Raw genomic sequence first — 25,909 nt, forward strand, 5'->3', positions numbered from 1 at the left:
TCAGCATCAAACCTTATTTGGTAACGAGTGATGGGGAGAGGTTGATAATATAAAATATTGTGGGAAAGTGCAATGTATCTAGGCTATTAATTTGCGCTATTTTGGCAAGCACACAGGTGAAGCGTTGGTTATTTTCTGCGCTGATCATAGTTCCATCAAAAGAGTTGCTTGCCGAAATGACACACAATACACACCTGTAGTTCATCTTGCGCATCCAGCCGTCGTTTTCACCAAACTGTCCTTAAACTTACGATTAATCTTATAGAATTAGATTTTGAGGTCTCGAAATCAAGCATCTGAAAGCACACAACTTTTTCGTGTGACAAGGGTGTTTTTTTCTTTCATAATATCTCGCAACTTCAACGACCAATTGAGCTCAAATTTCCACTAGTTTAGTTATTTTATGCATATGTTGAGATACACAAAGTAAGAAGACTGGTCTTTGACAACTAGCAATAGTATCCAATGTCTTTAAGTTCCGTATCCATAAAACCTAAGGGCGCGTTGAACTCGCCATCAGTTAGAATCATTGAGTTATTCGTCCTTACTCGACATAGGATTAACCCTAGCGTTTCGTGAAATCGGCTGCTGCTCCCTATAGTTTTAAATCATCAAGTTCACCATTCTGATGGAGGTCACGGTGAAATGATTACTTCTTGACCACTCATAAAAGCACGCCTGGCCTTTTTACCTTTTGCTTATGGTAAATAACTGGCTCCAATACTTGAACCATTGTGATTTGCCATTTATGTATAGATAATGTGCTTAAAATGCTGTGATCAATATGCCTATACGCCTTTTAGTGGTAGTAGGCGATCGTCACAAACCGACGAAGACCGCGATTGTAAACCCATAGCTCTTGCCCCAATATACCTCTCAAACAAATCGTGCCACCCTCGTGGCAACCCCGCAGTACTCACCCAAGGGGAGTAGCAATTACTGGGGGGTTAACAAGTCGGTTTTCTGGTGTCAATATTGTCCGAGAATGAACCTGGAACGAGGTTACCTATACGCTGCGCAGCCGGCCACGGACCTCCCAGGCGTGGCTCCTAAGGTCTGCTGTATTTGATGTATAATTAAGGCTACCTTATAGCTCTATGACTGCTAAGCTCTCCGTACACAGGCCTTGAAATAACCAATGACACCCAGAGCAATTGCCGTGGTGCCCTGTGCTTTAATACTGTGGTGCGTGCCTTTTGCAAAGTTCCAATACAAACATTTTCCTCATTGAAGTGCCCCTTATACCAGAGGCAAATTGCTTTGCCCCTTCAAGAGCGAAGTTCATAAGACATGTACATGTGGTGCCAGACAATAATGAGACTATGTAAAACAAGAAATTGCGCAACAAACTCGACTGAAAATGAACTGATTTATTGGTGCTGCTCTAGCTCAACCGGTAATGACTTGGCGATCCCAATGGGTACTTGTGAGTTGGGATGATCTACGCGGCTACACGGATACCAATAAAAGTATGTCATAAATAAATTGTCAGAAAAAAAGATGCAGAGACTAGAAAATGTGCACGTACATAGTTTGCTTCGCGTCCCCTAGTGTCCCATAGTGCCTTTAGGCAAAGTTTGTTATTTTATGCATACGTTGAGACACACCAAGAGAGAACACTGGTCTTTGACACTTGCCAATAGTGTCCAGTGTCTTTAAAATACAAAATATTTTCAGGCAAATCAGTTCTCCCAAAGCCTGCATGTAAAGGCATTCCTTTAATATTCAAGGTTAACTGGAAGTGGTTTCTGGTCTTTATTCCGTGGCTGTTTTGCTAATTAGTTGTCTCTGAATTCTCATGGGAGATATTTCAAGGACGTTTGTTGCACCTCTGACAAATTGAGATAACGAAATAACCACAAACAAGAGATAATGTTTTTGTATTTTTATCCAGAGAAAAAAACCCACATATGTTGTTGTCATCAATAAAGTATTATATTTGTATAAAGCAACGAGGAAATGTTCTTTGTTCTTAGCGAGACAAACCATCAATGTCAGGAGTTGTGTTTTAAAACAAATCTGTTGTTCGTTGATGGTGGGCGGAGATCAAGGCATTCCGCCTCGGCTTGACGTATAGAGTATTTCGCTATGCCCAGTTGTGGATGCCCAGTTGTGGATGCCCAGTTGTGGATGCCCAGTTGGAAACACAAACTCCACAAATGGTTGATTTTCTACCAGTCAGTACAATAGAGATAATTAGCTGCATTTACTCCATAGTATTGGACAGGTTGGAACGAAAGAAATGACTGAACATTTTTAACATTGTTCATGAAAGGATGATTATACCAACATAATATCCACACCATTTATTTACATTGTTTTTCCTGCAAGTTTATTTTAAATCAAAACCAAATAAATAACACACTATTTTGTACATTAGATGGTGGTTCTACATAAACTCAGACACACAATGTTACATGTTTTTAGACGAAAATCTATATTTTATAAGCATTCATACCCCCTACATTGACACTGCTAGGATGGTTAACCCTCCTACTCTGAGACCAATCAATATCACCCAATGTGGTACTAAATAACAGGTAAACTGTGCAAGCCTCAAATATGTACTAACGTGGTGAAAGCATCTGCGCAGTACACAGTCAACCCTCCTACTGTCATCCACTGTGGTTTTGAATAATAGATAAACTGTCATTGCGCCAGCCAGTAATATTATTGTATGAGGTGAAAGCATCTACACATTACACAGTCAACCCTCTTACTGTCTGACCATTTAAGTATTATCCGTAGTGGTTTTTAATGATAGATTAACTATGCCAGCCTGCAGTATGATGTAATGTGGTGAATGCATGTACAGGGTCAACCCTCCTACTATCTGACCATTTAAGTATTATCCACAGTGGTTTTTAATGATAGATGCACTATGCCAACCTGCAATATGATATCATGTGGTGGATGCATCTACACAGTACACATTTAATGGTTTCAAATGGTTGGTAAACTCACTGACACGTATTACAAATTGTAGGAATTTCACAGTTGCAATAATATTTAATATTTTATTCCATTCTGACAAAAAAAAAGTTGAAACTTGGTGCAGCTATGTTGTTGTTCTTTTGTTCAAAGTTGTTGAAACCAAATCGAGGCTGGAAGAGCAAATAGACTGGTCCCTTTGTGTGAAATTAGTACTAGCGCTGTTATTTGCATTGTGTATATCAGGGTGTATATCAGGAACCTGTTGATGGTTATGACTAATATCATCAGGATTGGCTGAAAAACGGTTCATACTTCCTGCGAATGCAAAGTGAATTTTGACATCACGAATTCGCAATGAACAAAATTGTTCAAAACAGATGAGTTGTGCTGCCTCTACTCCTTCGAAACATTCACAGATAAAACAGAGCTGTGTTGTAAAATTTTGCCTCACACAAAGCATTCGCAGGAAGTATGAAACAGGCATGACCCATTCATAGAAAACTAAGCTAATTTATAATACACTTTAAAAAAAAGTGTTATTGCAAACAAATAATACGATACATAAAACAAAGATTCTAGTTTATACCTACTACAGTAATGTATGTACATCTTGCTATAGACCCAACTCATCAGGGCCCCATTTCATGGCTCTGCTTACCGACGAATTCTGCGCTAATGATCACGATTCCCCACTTACAGGCAAGTGCTGAATTTCTGCGCTAGCCTTGTAAGCACAGAATGCCTAGTAATGTGGAGTACACATGCGCAGAAGCCAAAATTCACCGCTAACCTGTGTAATACGCTTGCCGTAAGCACAGAATTCCCTGCATCCGTATGTGCTTAAGGTAAGCAGAGCCATGAAATTGGGTCCTTATGACATCATCATATGCTTGGTTGTGTCCATGGGCATTGTCCAAACCCTGGGCTTAGGCTTCAGCTTCAGCTCCAGGCTTCGTTTGATATTGGAAACATCATACAAAATGCACACTGCTCAAACATTGATGACTTGGCCCAAGCCAGAGCTGGGGCCCCATGCCAAAATTTGGAAAAGGCCAATGTCACTGTGTTTAATCTCCTTGCGTTACGCAAAAACACTACAGGGACGCTGAGGTCACGCCCACGTTTTTATGCTCAAAGAATAGCTATCGTCCAATAATTTGCCTCTGGTGGGGGAATTCTTGGTCCGACTGGGGGCGATTTTTGAGAATGTGACGTCATAAACAGTTTAGTGCATATTTTAGGCGGGGCGGAGTTATCACTCTGGTAAGCATGGCACAGAATTCCCGTTTTTATATGTATTTGATGTTTTTTTTTTTTGTTTTTTTTTCAATTTTTCAGATGGGTAAATTTTACCAAGCGAGTCGAGGCTTCGGTTCTAAGTAAAAAAAATGTTTTTATAATCATAATCCTAAAATATTTCTAAATTTTAAGCAGAGGATTCGGTTGATGGCTCTGCTATTTCCAGTCCTTCCTTGTCTTGCTCTAGAATTGGTACAATGAGGTTATCTTTTGACATCAGGTTGTATTTGGTGACAAATGTGGTGAAACGTCGACAGAGATACGTCTCGTTCTGACAATAAAAAAGTAGAGAAATATTTGATTACATAAAACAACCACATCAATTCCAGGGCTCAATTTCATAAAGCCTTTAAGCACAAAAACCTGCTGAGTAAAAGAAAATCTTGCTTATAAAGGAATACGTTGCCTTGGATCGGTCGAGTTGGTCTTTGAAAAGCGTTTGTAACCGTTTTTTATAAAATGCATATGGGTAGAAAGATGTAAAAGTAGAATACAATGATCCACACAAACATGCCTCGAAAATGCACGGTTTTCCTTTTACCTCGTCGACTAACACAATCGGCCATTTATGGGAGTCAAATATTTGACTCCCATAAATGGGCGACCGTGTTAGTTCGCGCAGTAAAAGGAAAACCACACAATTTCGAGGATCATTGTATTCTACTTTTACAACATCTTTCCAACCATATGCATTTTATAAAAGAAAACGGTTACAAATGCTCAGTTATAGACCAACTCGTCCGATCCAAGGCAACGTGTTCCTTTAACACAAACAGGTTACCAGCCAACATTTTACGCTGTTGCGACTGGTGCCCCACTCATATTTTGCTGAGCAGTATTTTCTGCTAGACAGCTTTATGAAATTGGGCCCAGGTGTATTAACACTTCCTACTTTTGGTACATTTTTCATACCTATTTAGCAATATTGACTGCAAATTCTGACAAATAGCTTTGTTTTTCTTTTTTTCAGAGCATCACCTTCCGGAACACTTTCCTACGCCAGGATTAACTTGATTTGACCTTACCTCGTACTCGTCGAATAGCGTTCTATGATGGAAGTAAGCGTGTGAGAATATCCGGTAGATTCTTCGACAGACGGAGCCGAGTTTAGCCACGGATGACTCCTTGATACTCACCCTGGGTAGAGAGAACAACAGATAATTCTATATTCACACCAAAAACAATATAATTGACATTTGAATTGTATCAGAGATGAAGAGGCTTCAGTGGTCCGCTGACGAAAAGCCAGTTTAAAGACAGTGGACACCTTTGGTAATATTGTCAAAGATCAGTATTCTCACTTGGTGTATCCCAACATAGGCATAAAATAACAAATCTGTGACAATTTGGACTCAATTGGTCATCGAAGGCGCAAGAAAAAAATTAAAGAAAAAAAAACCACCCTTGTTGCACATATGTGTGTGCTTTCAGATGCCAAAGAAAAGGCTTCAGGTCTGAGTAAGAAATTACCTCTTTCTCAAAAACTACTTCAGCAGACATTGGTCTCCAGTGCCTGTAATGCAAATGTGAGCTCTTTCTCTACTCCACTTACCTGCTGGGGAAATATTTGTTGCTGTTAAGAAGGCAAGCTGCTCCGTCTAAGGTATGTCTTGTGTAATCTATGGCTGGACACTGTCAACAAAAAAAGGACAAAAGAGCCGGGATACAACTTAACATCAAATCCGTCAAGTGTTTGTTTTTCCATCGCTCAGATTTTGTGGGAAAAATGTTTAAACAATTCAGAGTTGCTCATACAAAAATGTTTTTGAAAAGAGGAGAAGAAGTTTCTAAGGGCCGCTTTCACTTTCGTCTCGGAAATCGAAACCAGGGTGGTAGGAATTTCTTCGTGGTTTCTTTCCTCACCTTCCACCTCTACATGTAGGACCCCGATTCGAATCATGTGGATTGGGTTTTCATGCCCTACATGACTGTGTTGGGTTTTCCCTTAAATAATTATCCATGCTTTTCCTTCCATATATAAAGACAACAACTTACTTCCTTGTCTTCTCTCCATTGGGTTCTTGGCTATTATAGTAACTAAGTTCCCTTTTCTAAGAGTCCTTGGCTTGACAACCAGAATAAATGAAATGAAATAATGTTTGATCGAGTAAACTGACCTCTTTGGGTGTTTTATGCGCTGCACAGAGGAATATCCATTGCTCAGTTGCCGTCATTTGAGTGCAGGTGTCTGGGTTGCATTCAGTCTGATGAATATTCAAGGAAAAAATATATGTATAAATTATGAATATTCAGTGAGATGGGAAAGATTGGCAAGGCCCAAATTTCATTGAGCTACTTTTAAGCAGACAATTTTGCTTAAAATGTTTTTGCTAAACAAACATAAGCTGGCAGCCAGTCACAACTGGTACAAAATGTGATCGGTAACCAATTTCTGTTGTGCTTAGCTATATGTTACGTTTAAGCAGCTCTTTGAAAGTGGGCCCAGACAGTTGAATTACAGTACATGTAGAGCTGATGCTAAGGCCCTGGTCAATGCCTTGCTGTTCTCCAAAATAGTATTCCAGTATAAAATTTACAAGGAAAAACATCTGGGTTCCATGTTAAATGCAATTAAAAGAGAAACTTTTAGAATTGAGTTAAATATTTCACATAAGGCCCGGTCCCATTGCAGCGTTAACGAGAACGATAACGATAACGATAACGAGGCAAAGAGAACGTATTCCATTGGTTGGATGAGCGTGTGCGTATTCTGCGCAGAGCAATTCAACCAACAGAATGTGTTCTCTTTGCGGCATGATCGTTATCGTTTTCGTTATCGCTGCAGTGTGACTCGGCCTTGAAGCATATCGCTGCAGTGTAACTCGGCCTTGAAGCATATGGGTTTCCTTTCCATCTGTGAATCAATTAGAAGCAATACAGAGAGTTCACTTTATAAAGTCCAAGAACATGAGGAAAAGTAGCAATTGAAAGAAAAGAAAGTCAATATGCATGCGTTATGACTTACCTGCAGTTTAACTGCAAGTCCATTCAACTCCAAGCAAAATTGTCTGCACAAAGAAAGAAATACACAATAAAATTGTCAAATAAGATACAATCACTGGCCAAGCTGGTGTCTCCTGAAAGGCTGCGCCCCATGTGGGTCCCAAGAGAATGGTTTGACTAGCGGCAAGCTAGAGACGACGTTCATGGATCTTTTCTGTCACCTTCGACACGCCAGAGGAGATTGTATTTGTTGTAATTTCTCACCTTAAATGCTCATACTTCCACACTCCTTCGTCTTGACCCTCTGGCGCTTCCAGAATGAAGTCGATATTCTTGATTTCATGACGAATATTCTGCTGAATGTACTGAAAGCAAAACAAAACAAGTGTTCCTGTAAGCATATGACAAAGTACAGATAGTTGCTGATAGTATAGTTGTTGAGTGGCTGGTTCTCCGAACAATGATTTAACTCCTGTGTTCAACACATGGTATTTAAGCATCACGCAGTAAATTTGTTTATTGATTTGCAAAAAGAAAAAAGGCAGATTTTACAATGCTTGACATCAAGTTGGAACAATCTCTTGGCACTGAAAAGCTAGAGTTTTTAAGACGATGAATGACCTGGGCTCGATTTCACAAAACATTAAGATTCATCTTGAGATGCGTTGTCAAGATTACCAGCAGTGATTTGTATTGTGACATTCACACTTTACTTAGCAGTTAAGATTGATACACATTTTAAGATCAATGTTAGCTCCTTGAGAAAGTGAGCCTTTTGGGAATGCTCTCCTGTTTGCAGGCAGAAATAAACTTTGGGTTGGGCAGCTTGAAGAAAAGGCAGAGTGGGACGGACAGGAGTGGATTTGGGGGGTGGGGGGCAGGGCAGTGGAGGTCACACATACCTGTTGTACTGCCAAGGTGCTGTCCATCTCTTCGAACGACTGATCGACCCAGTTATTGAAGTCCTGTAAAGATGTAAAGAGAGGTTTGTTGGAATTATGCAAGATGAGTAAAGGAACATCGGACATGTCCGATGAAGTGTACACTATGTACCTAGTCCAAGTCAGGCTAGAGGTAGATATCCGGGTCTGTTTTCTTGTCAGTTTTGTTAAGTATAGATACTACAACTTCCTTGGTGGATGTATGTATGTACATTACATGTAAGTAACACGCACTCTGGTCACCAAGGGGATTCAAGTATGTTTGTTAACAGGAGCAGGACACTAGGTAGTACGTAGCAGAGAACGATTGATTGAATTGACAATTTAACATTCATTGACTCTGTAATCAATTAATTTGTATTGTCAAACTAAAGGAAATTGTTGGGGAATGTTGTAAAAAATGTTTTTTTTTAATGTTATTGTAAGATACTTTTTTGTTGTTTTGATCATTTGGACATATAATAAAGAGTAACGATCAGACTCTTTTCCATTGAATTGATGATTACTGTAAAGCTACATATTAAGTTCAAATATGAATGCTCCCCCTCCCCAATGTCATCAACGACCCCCCCCCCCCCCCCCCCTTCGCATAATAAACCGGAACTGAAATTATTCTGTGACATTTTGACAGGCAGTCGAGTTTGTAATTTTGTTGCTAATCAAATTCTGAAATGTACACTATTCAGGATAAATTAAAGAGGATAAGAAGTAGTAACATTATGGTCGATAAATTTAATGTGTACCTCCAATTTAACCCCCGGTCGAATCCTCCGAAGAACCAAATTTTCTGTGATCTCCGCTGTGTCGGCCATGATTATTCGCATTTTTCGTTTAGTCTGGTTAACAAGCCCTCAATGGTCACTCTTTTGTATAATTATTGTCGAAAGGCTGATCCCAGACCCCATTCTTCGTAAACAGCGCCCTCCATTGGTGACCTTTAATATGACGTGTCGTGCACAAAAAGGGAAAAAATCATGGCAGATCCGAACCAAAATGCTCCTCCTTTATTGTTGTTTTCTGCTAATGATAGTTTAGCTCCAGACGTTTTGAGACCGGTTCCAGCGACATCATCACTTTTCCCAACGGGTGAGTAATTTTGATGAATTTATGTTTATTTTTAATTTTGAGAAATGTGTAACTTTGTAAATACAAATGTGTTCCGTATGTATTATTTGCAAACATCATCAAAACGATTGCCGGTGTGAACTGCCGGCCGAACGTCTGTGAAGTTATTGGGCGTGGCTGATTTTAGTTTGCTTGTGATATTGGGAGGAATAATCCGGGTGTTGTCGTTCGCAGTTATGGTTCACATTGTGTACAGATTTTAACAAACAAATTTCCCAAAGAAACGGGATCCTATTCCTACACAGCAGTACAATCAATTGGTAGGAAAGGGTGGGGCCAGGAAGGGGGGTGGCTTCTCGTCGTAAACGTAGCACTCCCACTCCCAGGACCAGCGCTACACAGTACAGTCTATACTACTGCTAACTCCTACCCCACACCGCTGCCCCCATCTCTCCCTAAAAAATAAATTTATATTCAGAAAAATAAATACATTGATTGAAAACATCAGTGAAATAGCTTAAGTTCCTTAACCAACAAAAGTTTTCCTTTCTAGCTAGTCTAAACAAAATTTTACAAAAAGGGATATCTCATTGAGGCAAATTAGATACTTTATTATTTCATATCGAATGAAAAAGTGGTGGCGCCATGTGGAAACTTTTTTTCAAATGTAGAGACAAAGATTATACAACACTTCATACATGTAATTCATTTCTTTTAATCTCCTTTTGCAGAAGATGGAGAGGCAGACAGCTTCCTTGGCCAGACAGCCGACGTGCCATCAACCCAAGTGGTCCAACCCCAAGTCCCATTCTTCAGTATGCCTGCAGCTTCGTCAAGTGCCTCAGCAGACCCTTTCTCAAGTATGGGCCAACCACCAACATCGAACACCAATCCAGCGGGTAGTGCGTCTCCTTATGCCCCGTCAACCACTCACCAGTCTGTCGGTTTCTCCGGTCCTCCTACTATGCCCCAATCTACTCAGTACTTTAATGGGCCTCCAATGAGCACCCCAGGAGCCCAAGTATCCACCCCATCTGGGCCGCTGAATCCCGGTGGGCCACCACCGTCAGGACCCCCCACTGGACCTCCGCAAGGGAGTCGGACATTTAGTTCTGGATACGGCGTACGAGGGCAGCACTACCAACCAGTGATATTTCCCGGCATGGATGGCGCTTCACAGCCAGTAGGAGGGCCACAAGCTCAGCCGATGGTGAGTAGCTCGCAGTAAAACATTCACTCTCCTCAACAGGAGTGTTGAGTGAAAGGATAAAACACTTAGTAATTTTACCCAGGCTGATATAGTAGTATCCTTACCATAATAAGAATCATTTATATAGCGCTCTTACACAAAAAGGTACCACAATGCTTTATAACAATAATAACAAGCAATCAATAATTAACAATACATAGCAATGAGAAATAAACAAGTATGGAAAAGGTGTGTTTTGAGTGATATTTTGAAATCGCTGATCTTTGTAAATCTTTGTAATTTACCCTTTAAACTTGTAGTTTGATCCATCAATGCCACCCCCAATGTCGGCAGCCTCATCCCACCCTCAGGGCCACCATCAGACCCCTACCAGACCCCAGCAGGGTGCCTTCACTCTCCCCGGATCGCCACCGCAGCACCAAGCCCTGAATACCTCGGCATACCAACCTATACGCCCTCATTGGTTCTACTGCAAGGAGTTTGAGAGGGGAGAGATATGGTGTCCCTTTAGCATCATCGACTCTATCAAGCTTGAGGAGGCCTTTTATGCCTGTAAGTTTGACGAATCTTTGTCTGGTTTCTTGACCACCATCTGAAAATCACAGTGTTAAATGTGACATTACATATGAGGTACCCGGCTAGTCTTGAACCGAGCCATAGTTTGATGCCATATATGTTCATTGTAAAAAAAAAAAAACATGGCTCTAGTGTAAAAATGCCATTCATGCGATGCACTTTTTTCAAGCTGGAGGAGGCTTTTTATGCCTCTAAGTCCAACAAATGTTTAGTCTTGTTTCTTGACCACCACCACAAGCACTGCTTCATTTTTATAAGGGGAAGGGCACCAACGCATTTTCTCCTTGGTAGATGGCACCCTCTGAATTTGTTTTTGTTCTCATAGGTCAAATGAATCCCCATGAGGATGTTATAATTTCCACCAATGGAGGGCGCTTTGATGTTAGCATGCAGCAGCGTGTTCGGCAGCCCATCTATTGGGAAGAGACTCCCTCTAGTGTCCGGCGCTGCACATGGTTCTACAAGAGTGACGGAGAGAACAGATTCCTACCGTATGAGGAAGGATTGTCAGATAGACTTGAGGTAAACCATGCTCACTTTTATATGACAGTCAGGTTGGCTCAGTGGTTTCTGTCCCTGCCTATCACCTCTGTGGATCCCGGTTTCGAGCCCGGATCCGAGCCTTGCATGTGGATTGGGTTTTTCAGTCCCTACCTGGCTGCAGGGGTTTTCCCTATAGTTTTTTTTCCACCCACGTCTGAGATTTAAATTTCTTCATTTTCTCTCTACAACAAGTTGGTGTGATTATTTTTATTTTTATTTTTTATTTTTATGCAAGTCGCCAGACACACAAGGCCTGAAGGCCACTTCAAGGTGTGGGCTACAATTATTTTTGTCCAGAGGCCGTTGCCACCTACTCCTAGGGCTGAAACAGGGTTACCCCTTTTACACAGTCCATACAGATGTAGGCTTGGGTATCATCAGTCCGAAGCCTGGCCGGTAGAGCAGGAAGCACTACCTCCCCAATTTTATGTGGCAAGTGTCACGACCGCGATTCGAACCCACACCCTGTGCTGATCAAACACCCAGAGCTTGAATCTGGTTGCTCTTTAAAGCACTCGGCCATGACACGCCATGAGGATGCTTTGCAGTAGGATGCTTTGCAGTAGGATGCTTTGCAGTAGGATGCTTTGCAGTAGGATGCTTTGCAGTAGGATGCTTTGCAGTAGGATGCTTTGCAGTAGGATGCTTTGCAGTAGGATGCTTTGCAGTAGGATGCTTTGCAGTAGGATGCTTTGCAGTAGGATGCTTTGCAGTAGGATGCTTTGCAGTAGGATGCTTTGCAGTAGGATGCTTTGCAGTAGGATGCTTTGCAGTAGGATGCTTTGCAGTAGGATGCTTTGCAGTAGGATGCTTTGCAGTAGGATGCTTTGCAGTAGGATGCTTTGCAGTAGGATGCTTTGCAGTAGGATGCTTTGCAGTAGGATGCTTTGCAGTAGGATGCTTTGCAGTAGGATGCTTTGCAGTAGGATGCTTTGCAGTAGGATGCTTTGCAGTAGGATGCTTTGCAGTAGGATGCTTTGCAGTAGGATGCTTTGCAGTAGGATGCTTTGCAGTAGGATGCTTTGCAGTAGGATGCTTTGCAGTAGGATGCTTTGCAGTAGGATGCTTTGCAGTAGGATGCTTTGCAGTAGGATGCTTTGCAGTAGGATGCTTTGCAGTAGGATGCTTTGCAGTAGGATGCTTTGCAGTAGGATGCTTTGCAGTAGGATGCTTTGCAGTAGGATGCTTTGCAGTAGGATGCTTTGCAGTAGGATGCTTTGCAGTAGGATGCTTTGCAGTAGGATGCTTTGCAGTAGGATGCTTTGCAGTAGGATGCTTTGCAGGCTTTATAATTCAGATTCAGAGATACACAAACTGGCTCCAACAGTTACCAGAAGTTCATAGGAAATACATTAATGGTTTTTGCTTTCTTTTTTGAGGATGATAATAAGAAATATTTATACATTGGGCTTGTCTGGAAAAAATTTCCAGGCCTGATGCTTCTTTGTTTGAAGGCAAAAAGCACCAATGTGCTTTCTCCTTGATCAAGGCACCTCTTCGAGGAAATTTAATATTTTGGTTATTTCAAGGAGCACCAAGGCAATGACCATAAGGAATAGATATTGAGTTTTCCCGCATCATATCCCTGATTTGCTTACATTAGGTTTGACGAATTTAGCAACTGTCTACATTATCCATTAATGTTTTCATTATTAGTATCAAATGGTATCACCTGGTACTCACTGTTTGTTTTGTTTGACTGTACATCGCTACCTTCAAACTTCTTTGCCTGAGTTTGAATGATTCAAGAATGAGTTGATATCATGAATATTCATGAACTTTGAATATGTATGAGCTGTATTTAAAAATTAATCTCCATTATTTTCCCTGGCAGGAAGAATACAAGTCGGCCATCGAGAACAACGTTTGGCACAAGAGGTTGGAATTCTCCGACGGGGAGACCATTGTCATGCATAACCCTAATGTCATTGTCCACTTCCGGCCGTCGTCCAAGCCAGACGACTTTGGGACGTCTCCCGATGGTCAGATGAGGCCAAGAGTGGTCAAGAGGGGTATTGATGATTTGGAGAATATTCAACAAGGTATGCTTTCCTCTCAAAGACCTTTTTTTGAATTAAAGTGTTTTCTTAAAAGTAAGGTTGTGCTAGCATGTATTTTTAAAGGCACTTAAAGGGTGTACTTTTTCCTAACAAAAAACACAATGTCCACAGATTTACATTAAACTTACACAGTTTGAAGATTATGATAGTAGAAAGCTTCCCTTGAAATTTTACTTACTGAGGTGCTGTAGTTTTTGAGAAATGAGTAAAAGTAATAATTTTCGTCTCAGTTTTAGCATGTAAAAACGTATTAACCAGTTATGCTATGGTTTTGGTATAATATCATAACTGGTTAAGGGGATTTTACATGCTAAAATAATTTTGGTCTCATGAGACTAAAATTATTTTGTGACTTGTTTTACTCATTTCTCAAAAACTACACAACCTCAGCTAGTAATATTTGAAGGGAAGCTTTCCACTATCATTATCTTCAAACCCTGTAAGTTTAGTGTAAATCTGTGGACATTTTGAAAAAGTACCCGAATCCTTAAAAGGGTTTTGATACCCTTTGCAGATAATTTGTTTTGCCATGATATGGATCTCTACTGACTGTGAATGAAGATGTTTGAAGATTTACCTGTAGAAGTTTGAGCTTCATTAGTCATCAAGTTTTCGAGAAAAACAGTGAAAATCACAGAGCAATGTTTTCAGGAGAGTTGCGTAAATCTGTTGCACATGCGCGGGAAAGTACCAACTATACAGTGCGTTATACACATCGGTGTGAGGGTAAAAACAAACTATCAATTTTGCAAATTAAATTTTGTAAAATATTTTGTTATGAACCTTTTTACTGTATATGTTTTCTTTTCTTTTCTTGATCTTTTTATACTGGTGTAAGCAAAATATAATGAAATCGCATAAAAAATGGCCATGTTTTCTGTCTCGCAGGTGAACCCAACAAAGTTGATCACCTGGTTTTTGTCATTCACGGAATTGGACCAGTTTGTGATCTACGCTTCAGAAGTATTGTTGAATGCGGTAAGAACAAAATAATTTCTCACTTCTGTCGGTAAACTGTCCCAAGTAATCAAGTTTTAGAGGGGGGTCAGCCCCAAAATTCTGTAGTTTTTTTTTTGAGGGGCTTAAAATATTTGTCACTCGTTTACTTCAGGTACAAAATTGAACTGACCCTTTGATTGGAGCCATTTGTTCTTTGAAGCAGGCGTTACATGTCTTGCTGAGAGCCTGTGCTAGGTTCTGTGGTTTCCCACACCCCTCCCCTCCAATCAATCTTTCAGGGGTTCTGGGGTGCCATAGGGGATCCTTCCAACATTTGTGAAATTAATTCCTAAGGTTACGTCCTCATTTATTGTTGCATTATTCTTGTACTTGAAATTATTGGTTTGTTGTGTATAGAAATAGATGTTATTTGAATTGAATTGAATCTTGACGATCTTGAATGCATTTTTCTCTTGGTATTTCAGTGGATGATTTCCGTTCAGTTTCACTCAGTCTTCTTCAGTCTCACTTCAAGCATGCTCAAGATGACGGGAGAATCGGACGGATTGAGTTCCTCCCGGTCTACTGGTATGATGCTCTGCATGGGGACGCAACAGGTGTTGACAGGTACCTTTGTCTTGTGCCTCGAATTCCAAATTATTTTTCAAACCCTTAAAGCCATTTCATAAAGACTGGTAATCACAAGGTTGTTGGTTCGAATCCTACCGAGCTAACCGCTGATTTCACAATGACTAGAATAAAAGTATTGTCGTCTAGTTACTGACTCACAATTTCGTAATTTGTGCAATTCATATTCTAGTCGTTAAACTAATGATTGTATGAAAGGGATTGGTTAATGCCTATTTGGTGTTGATATCCCCGTGAGGGAGTTTAACAGAGTTCTTCGGAGGGGCAGATCATAAGGTGTCATGGCCGAGTGGTTAAGAGCACCTTAAGTTCTGGTGGTTAAGTAATCAGAGTGTGGGTTCGAATCCTGGTCATGGTACTTGTGATCTTGAGCAAGATGATGTACTATAATTGCTTCTCTTCACCCAGGAGTATAAATGGCTACTTGCGAGGGTAGAGGTTGATATTGTATACAAAAAAGTCTATGGAGCACTAGGGTTGCCCAGGTAGTATACCCCAGGGGGCTACCCCTAAGGGGCTCCCCAGGGAGTTAAGAAAGATGAAACAATGTTATTGGTCTAACGTCCAGGGCACTAATGTAAAGCTCATTGAATTGGTTATTGTAAAATGCGTTATATTAGAACTGCAAACAAACTTGAAAGTCATCCTCCTCTTCCAATAGACGTTTACGGCGCATCACGTTACCAAGCATCAGCCGTCTACGACGATTCACCAACGACACCCTACTAGACATTCTCTTCTACTCCAGCCCGACCTACTCCCAGAAGATCGCCGAGCAAGTAAACTCTGAGATCAATCATCTGTTTGAGCTGTTCAAACACCGAAATCCTCACTTCCAGGGTCAAGTGTCTCTCGTCGGTCACAGTTTAGGTGAGCTGGGCTCTCTCTGTCAAATAATAATAAATAATTTAATAGATGGACACTTGCATCAGGGATAAAGAGTATTAATTTGGTTTTATCCATATACACTGATGTGTGTTATCACTGTATACTCAGTACTTTCCCGAGCTCTGTGAAAAAAAATCACAGGCATATTACTCGGACGGGATTCGAACCCAAAACAGTCTTTGCAATTCTAGAGTAGTGTCTTACCAACTAGACCACCAAGATTGCCCGGTAGCTAGAGGCATTTCCATATATAAATAATAGCATGCATCCTATAATAAAAATAATAATACAGGGGGCGATTTCACAAAGAGTTAGGACTAGTCCTTACTTAGGACTAGTCCTAGGAGATATTAAAGACTTCAGGCTAGTCCTAAGTTAACTCATCCTAACTCGAGATAAGACTAGTTCTAACTCTCTGTCAATTCGACCCGTGCGTTCTTATATAACGCTTTATCACATCCCTAGTGGTGTATCAAAGCGCTCAGTATTGTTTTCCTGCAAGTTATTTGTTTTGAAATTGAAGTATGAGACCTTTTCCATGATAGTACAAGATGGTTTACCAATCAATGTGTTTTTTGTAATCAACAGGGTCCTTGATTGCCTTTGATTTGCTGTCACACCAAGGAGACGCGACCCCCAACCTACCGATGTCCGACTCCAATACAGATACCCCAGTCACGCCCGACCAACCGCTGCCTCTGCCCATTGACCAATCACAGCTCACAGCCAACCTGACCAATGAGGAGGAGGCTGAGGAAGAGGTCATGACCCTGGAGAGCTCCCTCGCTCAGTTGGGCCTTACAGAGTTTTTGCCAAAGTTTGAGGAGGAGCGAGTGGACATGGAAAGCTTGGTAAAGAAACTGAGTCCACTATTCATAACATTCTCTGAAGCTTGGGATGACCAAGGCAACACAAGTCCGCACAAAACATTTTGTTTGGTTAGACAGACCTATTTACTTTTTTTAATACAGAATTTTGAAAAAGCTAAAAAAGCTGGGCATTTTATGTTCAGAACGCAAAACAAAGCTGGCATTGAAAGAGTTAAGGACACTGGCTTAAAGACACTGGACACTATTGCTAAATGTGAAAGACCAGTCTTCTCACTTGGTGTATCTCAACATCTATGCATCAAATAAAAAACCTGTGAAAATTTGAGCTCAATCGGTCATCGAAGTTGCAAGATATTAATGAAAAAAAAAAAACACCCTTGTCACACCATGGTCACACAAAGTGTGTGCTTGCAGATGCTTGATTTCGAGACCTCAAATTCTAAATCTGAGGTCTCATAATCAAATTCGTGGAAAATTACTTCTTTCTCAAAAACTACATCGCTTTAAAGGGAGCCATTTCTCACAATGTTTTATACTATCAACCTCTCCCCATTACTCGTAATCAAGAAAGGTTTTATGATAATATTTATTTTGAGTAATTACAAATAGTGTCCACTGCCTTTAATATAATAATAATAATAATAATAATAATAAGACTTGTAATGCGCACATATCCACCTTGCTGGGTGTTCAAGGTGCAGAATATGCTCCCTGAATTGCTACAAATTTATCTTGGTATGTTTTTTGTTTTTAGCTCATGTGCAGTAGCTCGGACTTAAAGGAGATGGGACTCCCGATGGGACCAAGGAAGAAACTCGGAGGTTTCGTGAGTGAACAAGCCACCAAAGAGGTACATAGTAAAATTTCAATATATCTGCAACTTTATGGTAGATGACACCAAGAAGACTGTAGACAACCACAAAATAGAGAGGATTACCTTTAAAATGTAAAAGAAGTGTCTGGCACATTTTATTCGCGAATGAATGCTCCTGTCATGCTTGGAATTTGGTGTTGAAAAGGCAAGGCCATTTTCATTTTGCAAAGGGCACTTTCATTGGGAAAGGCAGCCCCACAGGTATTAAAGGCTTTGGGTGTAATTTTTGTCGTTCTTCTTCTTTCTTAAAGGAGAAGAGCAGAAAGGCCAAGGAGGAGCGATTGCGAGCTGAGGCAGAGAGAGCGACACGTGAAGCCATTGAGCAAGAGAGGAAGGAGGCATTGTCGGCGGCAGCCCTGGACTTCTCTTCTCACTCTGTGCACGTTGATTATGAACCAGGATCAGAAGGTAAACATTTTCATTTTGGTTTTTACACTTAAACCGATGTGTGTTAGCACTGTATACTCAGTACTTTCCCGAGTCCTGTGAAAAAATATCACAGCCATATTACTCGGGTGGGATTCAAACCCACGACCCTTGCAATTCTAGAGCAGTGTCTTACCAACTAGACTACCGAGATTGTCCGGTAGCTAGAGGCAGTTCGAATCCTATATGTTTTGGCAGCAGGTACCACAACGATAATAGATGTTAAATATTGCATCGGGGATAAAGAATATTAATTTTGGTTTTCACCCATACACCGATGTGTCGTAGCACTGTATACATAGTAAACATGGTTTCACTATGTTGTCTTTCTAAGTTTGCGGTAACACATATGTGTAAATCTCTGTTGAGTTGTGTTGGTTCTTATTCACAAAACATGGTGTGTCGTGGCCTTGCAGTTAAGAGCACAGGATTCAAACTCTGGTGTTTCTGATCAGCCAAGTGTGGGTTCGTATCCCAGTCGTGACACCTGTGTCCTTAAAGGCAGTGGACACTATTGGTAATTGTCAAAGACTAGCCTTCTAAGTTGGTGTATCCCAACATATGCATGAAATAACTAAACTGTGAAAATTTGAGCTCAATCGGTCATCAAAGTTGCGAGATAATAATGAAAGATGAAAACACCCTTGTCACAAAATCGAAATCAAACGAAAATTACTTCTTTCTCGAAAACTATGGCACTTCAGAGGGAGCCATTTCTCACAATGTTTTATACCATCAACCTCTCCCCATTACTCGTCACCAAGAAAGGTTTTATGCTAATAATTATTTTGAGTAATTACCAATGGTGTCCACTGCCTTTAAGCAAGACACTTAAACATGATGCTTCGTCCTTTGAATGGGATGTAAAGCTGTTTGTCCATTGTGTTGTGTAACGCAAGTAAAAGAACCCATTGCAATTATCCTAATAAGAAAGGGTTCACCCCGATTTTTCTGGTTTGATCGGGAGCACATTGCGCCACAGCACCTTGTAAACCATTACATGGTGCTATGTAAAAAGGAGTAGATCCCTTAAAGGGAAGGTACATGTTTGGTAATTGTCAAAGACCAGTCTTCTCACTTGGGGTATCTCAACATATGCATAAAATAACAAGCCTGTGACAATTTGGGCTCAATCGATCATCGAAGTTGCGAGAAAATGATGAAAGAAAAAACACCCTTATTGGACGAATTTGTGTGCTTTCAATGGGAATAAAATACTCATTGTCTTTTAATATTTTAGTGAGAAATTACCTCTTTCTCAAAAACTACACTACAGAGGGAGTCGTTTCCCACAATGTTTTATACTATCCACAGCTCTCCAATGCTCGTTACCAAGGCAGTTTTCAATTTACATTCATATTTGTTTTGAGTATTTACCAAACAGTACATGTACCTTCCCTTTAATTCAAACTTAGTCCCGCAAACCTTGCAGGAAAATACTGGACGTTGAAGCGCTTTGAGCGTCACCGAGTGCAGGATATGAGCGCACTCTAAGAAGCCAATATTATTCTTGTCTGTTTGATCCTGTACAGGTGTGGGTCAGCCTCTTGTCAAGTACTCACAGCTCGATTTTAAGCCCCAGTGTTTCTTCGCCGTCGGGTCCCCGATCGGAATGTTCCTCACGGTCAGAGGGGTCAGCCGATTTGGGGAGGAGTATAGACTACCAACATGTGATGGATTCTTCAACATTTTCCACCCTGTAAGTTACCTTTCCTTTTAGAAGATGTTAAATTTGCACTGGGGATAAACAATATTAATTTTGGGTTTTTACCCATACACCGATGTGTGTTAGCACTGTATACTCAGTACTTTCCCGAGTCGGTCCTGTGATTTTTTTTATCACAGGCATTATTCGGGTGGGATTCGAACCCACGACCCTTGCGATTCTAGAGCAGTGTCTTACCAACTAGACTACCGAGATTGCCCGATAGCTAGAGTATTTTGTTAGGAGCATTGGATGTTATGATTGTATTACTTATCGCATTTGAGTGTTGGCTAGACAAGTCTCGTACCAAGTCTCACTCTTGTTGTCTTGTTGGTGATGTCCTCTCCTTGTCCGTTTGTTGTTATTTTTAAAGTCACCTGGAAATAGAATTTTTTTTCTTTCAAACATAAGAGTATATGCTTACGAACAATAAAACAATTTTTTAAATAATTATTTGTCACGATTTATATGTTTAAAAAATACATAAAGTTGTTTGGGGGGCTGACTCCGCCTACCCCTTTTGTGACGTCAATCGAGGCAGACTTTGCCTGCAATGCGTATAGTTAAACACACGTGCAAAGTACATGTACGTCCAAGTCATGAGTTGGTACATTTCAAAAAGTGTTTTTCTGCATTCAGCAGCAATACACCTGGTCGGCATTGCCGGAAAAAACAAAAAATTTTTTTTTTTAAACGTACAAACTCACAACTTGGTCCGTACATGTACTTTGCAATTGTGTTTACTCTACGCATTACAGGCAAAGTCTGCCTCGATTGACGTCACGAACAGCGCCCTCTCGGGTCGGGGTCTACTCTTAAATTTGTAAATTACATAAGAACTGATTTTTTAAAACCTTAGTTAACTGTTTATTCACATTCCACTCATCAAAACACATAGATTAGTGACAAAAGCTTTATTTTGGAAAAATACCACTTACGAGAGGGCGCTGTTCGTGACGTCAATCGAGGCAGACTTTGCCTGTAATGCGTAGAGTAAACACAATTGCAAAGTACATGTACGAACCAAGTCGTGAGTTTGTACGTTTCAAAAACAATTTTTTTTAGTTTTTTTCCGGCAATGGCGACCAGGTGTATTGCTGCTGAATGCAGAAAATCACTTTTTGAAATGTACCAACTCACGACTTGGACGTACATGTACTTTGCACGTGTGTTTACTTTACACATTGCAGGCAAAGTCTGCCTCGATTGACGTCACAAAAGCGGAGTCAGCCCCCCTTACAACTTTATATATTTTTTAAACGTATAAATCGTGACAAACAATTACTAAAAAAATTGTTTTATTGTTAGTAAGCATATACTCTTATGTTTGAAAGAAAAACAATTCTATTTCCAGGTGACTTTAAGAGCACCGGATTCAAGCTCTGGTGTTTGATTAGCAGGGTGTGGGTTCGAATCCCGGTCTTGATACTTAAAATTGTGGAGGTAGTGCTTTCTGCTCTACCGGCCAGGCTTCGTACTGATGATACCCAAGCCTACATCCGTATGGACTGCAAAGGGGGTAACCCTGTTTCAGCCCTAGGAGGGGGTGGCAACGGCCTCTAAAAAATAAAATTGTAGCCTCACCTTGAAGTGGCCTTCAGGCCTTGTGTGTCTGGCGACTTGCATAAAAAAAAAATTTAAAAGTAAATAACCACTTCTACTTTGGAGTTTTAATCACCGATAGTCTACAGTTGTATATCACTTTCTTCTTACTTACATACTTTCCTTTCCAGTTTGATCCAGTAGCCTACAGAATTGAACCTTTAGTTCACCCTAGCATGGCAGACGTCAAACCTTTCTTGATGCCTCATCATAAAGGACGTAAAAGATTTCATCTTGGTAAGCGAGATTTCTCCATCTGTGCCAGAGATATGCTGTAGCTCATAAAAACCTTTGAAATTTCATCGGGCTACTTAAGTAGAAAATAGTTACTTCACAACTGTATGCTTAGCAAAAAAGAGCAGGGTACCAGTAACAAATGGTACATGTGACATGGTATTTTGGATGGTAACCCTATTCTGGTAAGCATAGTTATGTTGTGCTTAGCTACTTTTGGGCCTTGGAGGTCCTTCATCACCTTTTCAATTAGAAATTTGTTATTCCAGCTGACTGTGACTTCTTGTTCTTTCCTTGTTGATGATATCAATTTCTGTTATTCCATGTATGTCTGCAAAAAGAATACTGCTTGAACATAAAGTTGTTCATCACAGCTAAAAAATATCTAAGACGGTACCTTTACAGGACATTATTCCCTCTCACTCTGTATATCCCTGTGGTGTGTCGGGGCGCAGCAGTTAAGAGCACCGGACTCAAACTCTGGTGTTTTTGATCAGTAGAGTGTGGGTTCGAGTCCCGGGTGTGACACCTGTGTCGGTTAAAAGCAAGATACTTAACCATGATGCTTTGTCCTTCGGATGGGACATAAAGCTGTTGGTCCTGTGTGTTGAGTCACACGATGAGAAGCCACCCCCCTCACCCCTTCCTGGCCCGCCCTTATCCTACCAGTACCATACTGAGTATCGACTTTGGATCCTTGTCTTTGGGGAAGTTGTTTGTTAACATCTTTATAATGTGAATCATAATTGATGGAAACAACAAACGTCATCAAAATTACTCACCCGTTGGGAAAAGTGATGATGTCGCTGGAACTTTCAAAACATCTGGATCTAAACTATCATTAGGGGCATCATGGTTGGAGGTGCGTTTTGGTTTGGGTCTGCCATGATTTTTTCCCTTTTCTGTGAGCGACACGTCATATTAAAGGTCACCAACGGAGGGCGCCATTTTCTAGTATTATTATTATTTTTATTAATTTCCTTCTCACTCTGTATATCCAAGAACTCAAGGAGAGCCTGACGGCATTTGGCACCGATCTGAAACGGAACCTTATTGATTCCATGAAGAAGACGTGGAACTCAATCCAGGAGTTTGCTCTCGCCCACCGCAGCGAGACGGTGCCGGCCGTCACGTCGGAGGAGATGGAGGAGGTCGCTGAGAAGCTGAGCATGGAGGAGATGAAGAGACAGGCGAAGGAGAGGGAAGGGATGTCTATGAGGGATCCAGGTCAGTTTGAGAAAGGATGTAGGATTCCAAGTTTGAAGATTGGTTCATGCCTGAAGAATATGGATGGTGTAATGATCTCGATATTTGATAATGATCCTTGTAAAAAATAAATTGCTTTTGAACATCTTGTGCTTAGACTAGCTTTGGTCAAGCTTTTACATTCATAGCTCAATTTTTTTTATTTACAGACTTTGAGCTGCGCCTTGGTCAGCTGAATAGCGGACGAAGGATAGACTATGTACTTCAAGAAGCACCACTTGAAAGCTTCAATGAATACCTCTTTGCACTGGGAAGCCACGCTTGCTACTGGTAAGTCTAAATATTTTACACGAACAGAATATACATGTACAAGGTACATGCATTGCAACTTTTCAGAATTAATACACTCATGAATTTCAGATTATGTTGTTCAGAAAAATCATACTATTTTATACATTTTGTCCGTATGAAGGGAATGAAAAAGTTCAATGCTTACAAGTTTTTTTTCTATTGGACAGGCAGAATGTTTAACAATGGACTGACAAAACTACAAAATACCAAAATACAATAATAATAATAACAAATTCTTATAGCGCATTTCACAATAACCATCTCAATGCGCTTTACATCTGTACATTAGTGCCCTGGTCATTGGGCCAATAACATCCCGTTAATCCTTCTCAGCTCCCTGGGGAGTATACAGCACCGAGCTGCCTTGGCGCAAACACAGGAGTTCAGGATGGCAGCAAAAAACTAAGTAGATGAAGGTTGATATGAGGAACATGGGAGCCCAGAAGTATTTGAAAAATGTACATGTCTTGAACAGTCTGTATAAACATAAAACATTAACTTTAAACTTTCAATTCCTACAGGGATTCTGAAGATACTGTACTTCTTATACTCAAGGAGATCTACTCCTTACTTGGAGTTTTCCCTCTCATCCACGGTCCAAAGCAAGACTCAACGCCAGCAACCCCAGCCACGCCGCTACATCATTAGAAAGTTTCCCCATCAGTGAAAGTAAAATGGCTGTTACCAAAAGCTTCACCTCTTGACAGCCTTACTGCAAAGTCTTGCCTCTGGGGATTAACAGAGGGATTAATACTGCTTGACAAAATTTCTATGCTTAGCAAAGATTGAGAGGGGCGCCAGTCACAACAATGTAAACTTAATCTAATTTTGACTGGTAACCTGTTTCTGTTAAGCAACACTTTGCTGTGTTTTGTTGTGCTTACAAGCTTGTTGAACTTGAAATGTGCACAGAAATATTTATATGTGAGGGAAAGTTACGTTTACAAGAACAGGTTAAGAGCCACAAATGAGTCATTTTGAACATACCTGTGAGTGGTCATGCTAGTACTAGTAAAAGTGACTTACCAGTATTAACCCTTTCACAATCTGACCATTCAATCTCAACCTCTTTATCTACTGTGTAGATAAACTAAATTATCCTGCGATAATGTTTAATGTGATCAATGCATTTACGCTGTCACAAACTTTTAAGCTGTTTGATAATAATATGCAATTGAAATAACATGTATGTGATGATTACGCTGATTGAGCTGATTAAGAACACAAAAGTTAGCTAAGCACAAAACAATAATTTGTTTGCTTAGCGGAAAAGGGTTACCGGCCAAAATACCATGACCATTTTCATAAAGTTCACCAGTGAGAAATAATGTGTGAATAAGCAAAAGTTTATTGGTCAAGAAGCTTGTTGGTCACTCACCTGTATGTCTGTTTGCTTTTTGAAACTGAAACTGTGCTAGGTGCCGCTTTGTAATCGGGAAACAAGTTATGCTCACAGGTCTTGTGAAACTCATTACTGAGTCATCATTATGTACTGTTTGTTACTGTTTCCTGCCGCTTCCCAGGTTGTATCGTAATTTGGGTGTGATCCCTGGCTACACGGCTGTTAACAGTTGTTATGGCTTCTGACTGGCACCCCGAACAAAGATATTGACAAATAGGGACACCGCCAATATAGGGCTAGATACATGTAGCTATGTTGGTAGAGCGCCGGCACGTTAATCCAGAGGTCGTTGGTTCGAATCCCACTCTAGTCAATTCTTTGTTCAACTCCCAAAATTATATTATTATCCAAACAGAGTTTTGTTTAATAAGCAACCCTGTATCTGCCTAGCTACAGGATGTGCTGTAGAATATGCAAACAAATGCCTACCTCGGGGCAAAACTTGTATATGAGCAAAAAGTGTCTTTCTTGGTACACTTGTTCCTTGTCATATTATGAGACGAGCAACATTACAATTATACAATCGACTTATCATTAGATGCAGTTTGGTTCTGTAATCCGTATTTCGTTGTGTCTTTTTTGTAAAATATTATGTTTCATTGTTATCAAACTGGGGGTTTTGTTTTCAAGGAGGGCATACTGCAAAAAAACTTTAAAAAGTGGATGGGACATCATCAGATGTTTGTTATTTCGAGTTATTTATTTATTTCTTTTGCAGAAATTCAGAAAAATATCAAAACCGGTGTCATTGACACAACAGGTGCGAAAGTCGTTGCTTTTTTCTAAAAAATCTCCAAAAGTTAACTTAAATCGTCCAGATAAAAAAAACACCCTGTTTTGTTTGCTTTCCCCATAGGTAGAGTGTGAAGCAATTCTGTTTTATTTAAAGGAGTACCAATGTAAAAGTTGTAACAATGTAATAGATGAGGATATATTTTTATCAGAGATTTAAAGTCCTTAAAAGTAGGGCAGGGTGGGGTGGGATTGTGATGGGGATGGGAGGGGGATAGATCTCAAAATGCCTTGCTACCAGGGCCACATTTCATAGAGCAGAAAGAGTAGCTAAGCACAGCGAAAACATGCTTAGCAGAATAAGGTTGCCAGATGTGCTTGTAATGCCCTATATGAATCCCTAAATATGGCTAATTGTAAAGCAGGTCTATTAAATTGGGTAGTGGTGTGATTTCTATTTTGCTGCCTTCTTTGACCCAATTGCATAGAGCTGCTGAAGCA

General features: G+C 40.4%; 2 protein-coding genes across 2 annotated transcripts; one reads left to right on the forward strand and one right to left on the reverse strand.

Moving 5' to 3' along the window:
- Positions 1–4,252: 4,252 nt before the first annotated feature.
- Positions 4,253–8,967, reverse strand: LOC117300021 (MOB-like protein phocein). The gene is made up of 8 exons (XM_033783671.1): positions 8,861–8,967; positions 8,079–8,141; positions 7,441–7,541; positions 7,199–7,241; positions 6,351–6,437; positions 5,786–5,865; positions 5,259–5,370; positions 4,253–4,504 (listed from the first exon to the last, which is right to left on the reverse strand). The coding sequence occupies exons 1-8, from the start codon at positions 8,939–8,941 to the stop codon at positions 4,361–4,363; spliced, it is 711 nt and encodes a 236-aa protein (XP_033639562.1). The 5' UTR covers positions 8,942–8,967; the 3' UTR covers positions 4,253–4,360.
- A 113-nt stretch (positions 8,968–9,080) lies between these two features.
- Positions 9,081–24,857, forward strand: LOC117300155 (phospholipase DDHD2-like). Its single transcript, XM_033783876.1, has 16 exons — positions 9,081–9,203; positions 9,914–10,392; positions 10,692–10,944; positions 11,294–11,490; positions 13,346–13,553; positions 14,460–14,549; positions 14,996–15,137; positions 15,820–16,028; positions 16,635–16,897; positions 17,631–17,726; positions 18,002–18,158; positions 19,709–19,875; positions 21,615–21,720; positions 22,720–22,944; positions 23,133–23,253; positions 23,796–24,857. The coding sequence occupies exons 1-16, from the start codon at positions 9,092–9,094 to the stop codon at positions 23,920–23,922; spliced, it is 2,952 nt and encodes a 983-aa protein (XP_033639767.1). The 5' UTR covers positions 9,081–9,091; the 3' UTR covers positions 23,923–24,857.
- The last annotated feature ends 1,052 nt before the right edge of the window (positions 24,858–25,909 follow it).

This window comes from Asterias rubens, chromosome 15 (genome assembly GCF_902459465.1).
Source record: "Asterias rubens chromosome 15, eAstRub1.3, whole genome shotgun sequence".
NCBI classification, from domain to species: domain Eukaryota; kingdom Metazoa; phylum Echinodermata; class Asteroidea; order Forcipulatida; family Asteriidae; genus Asterias; species Asterias rubens.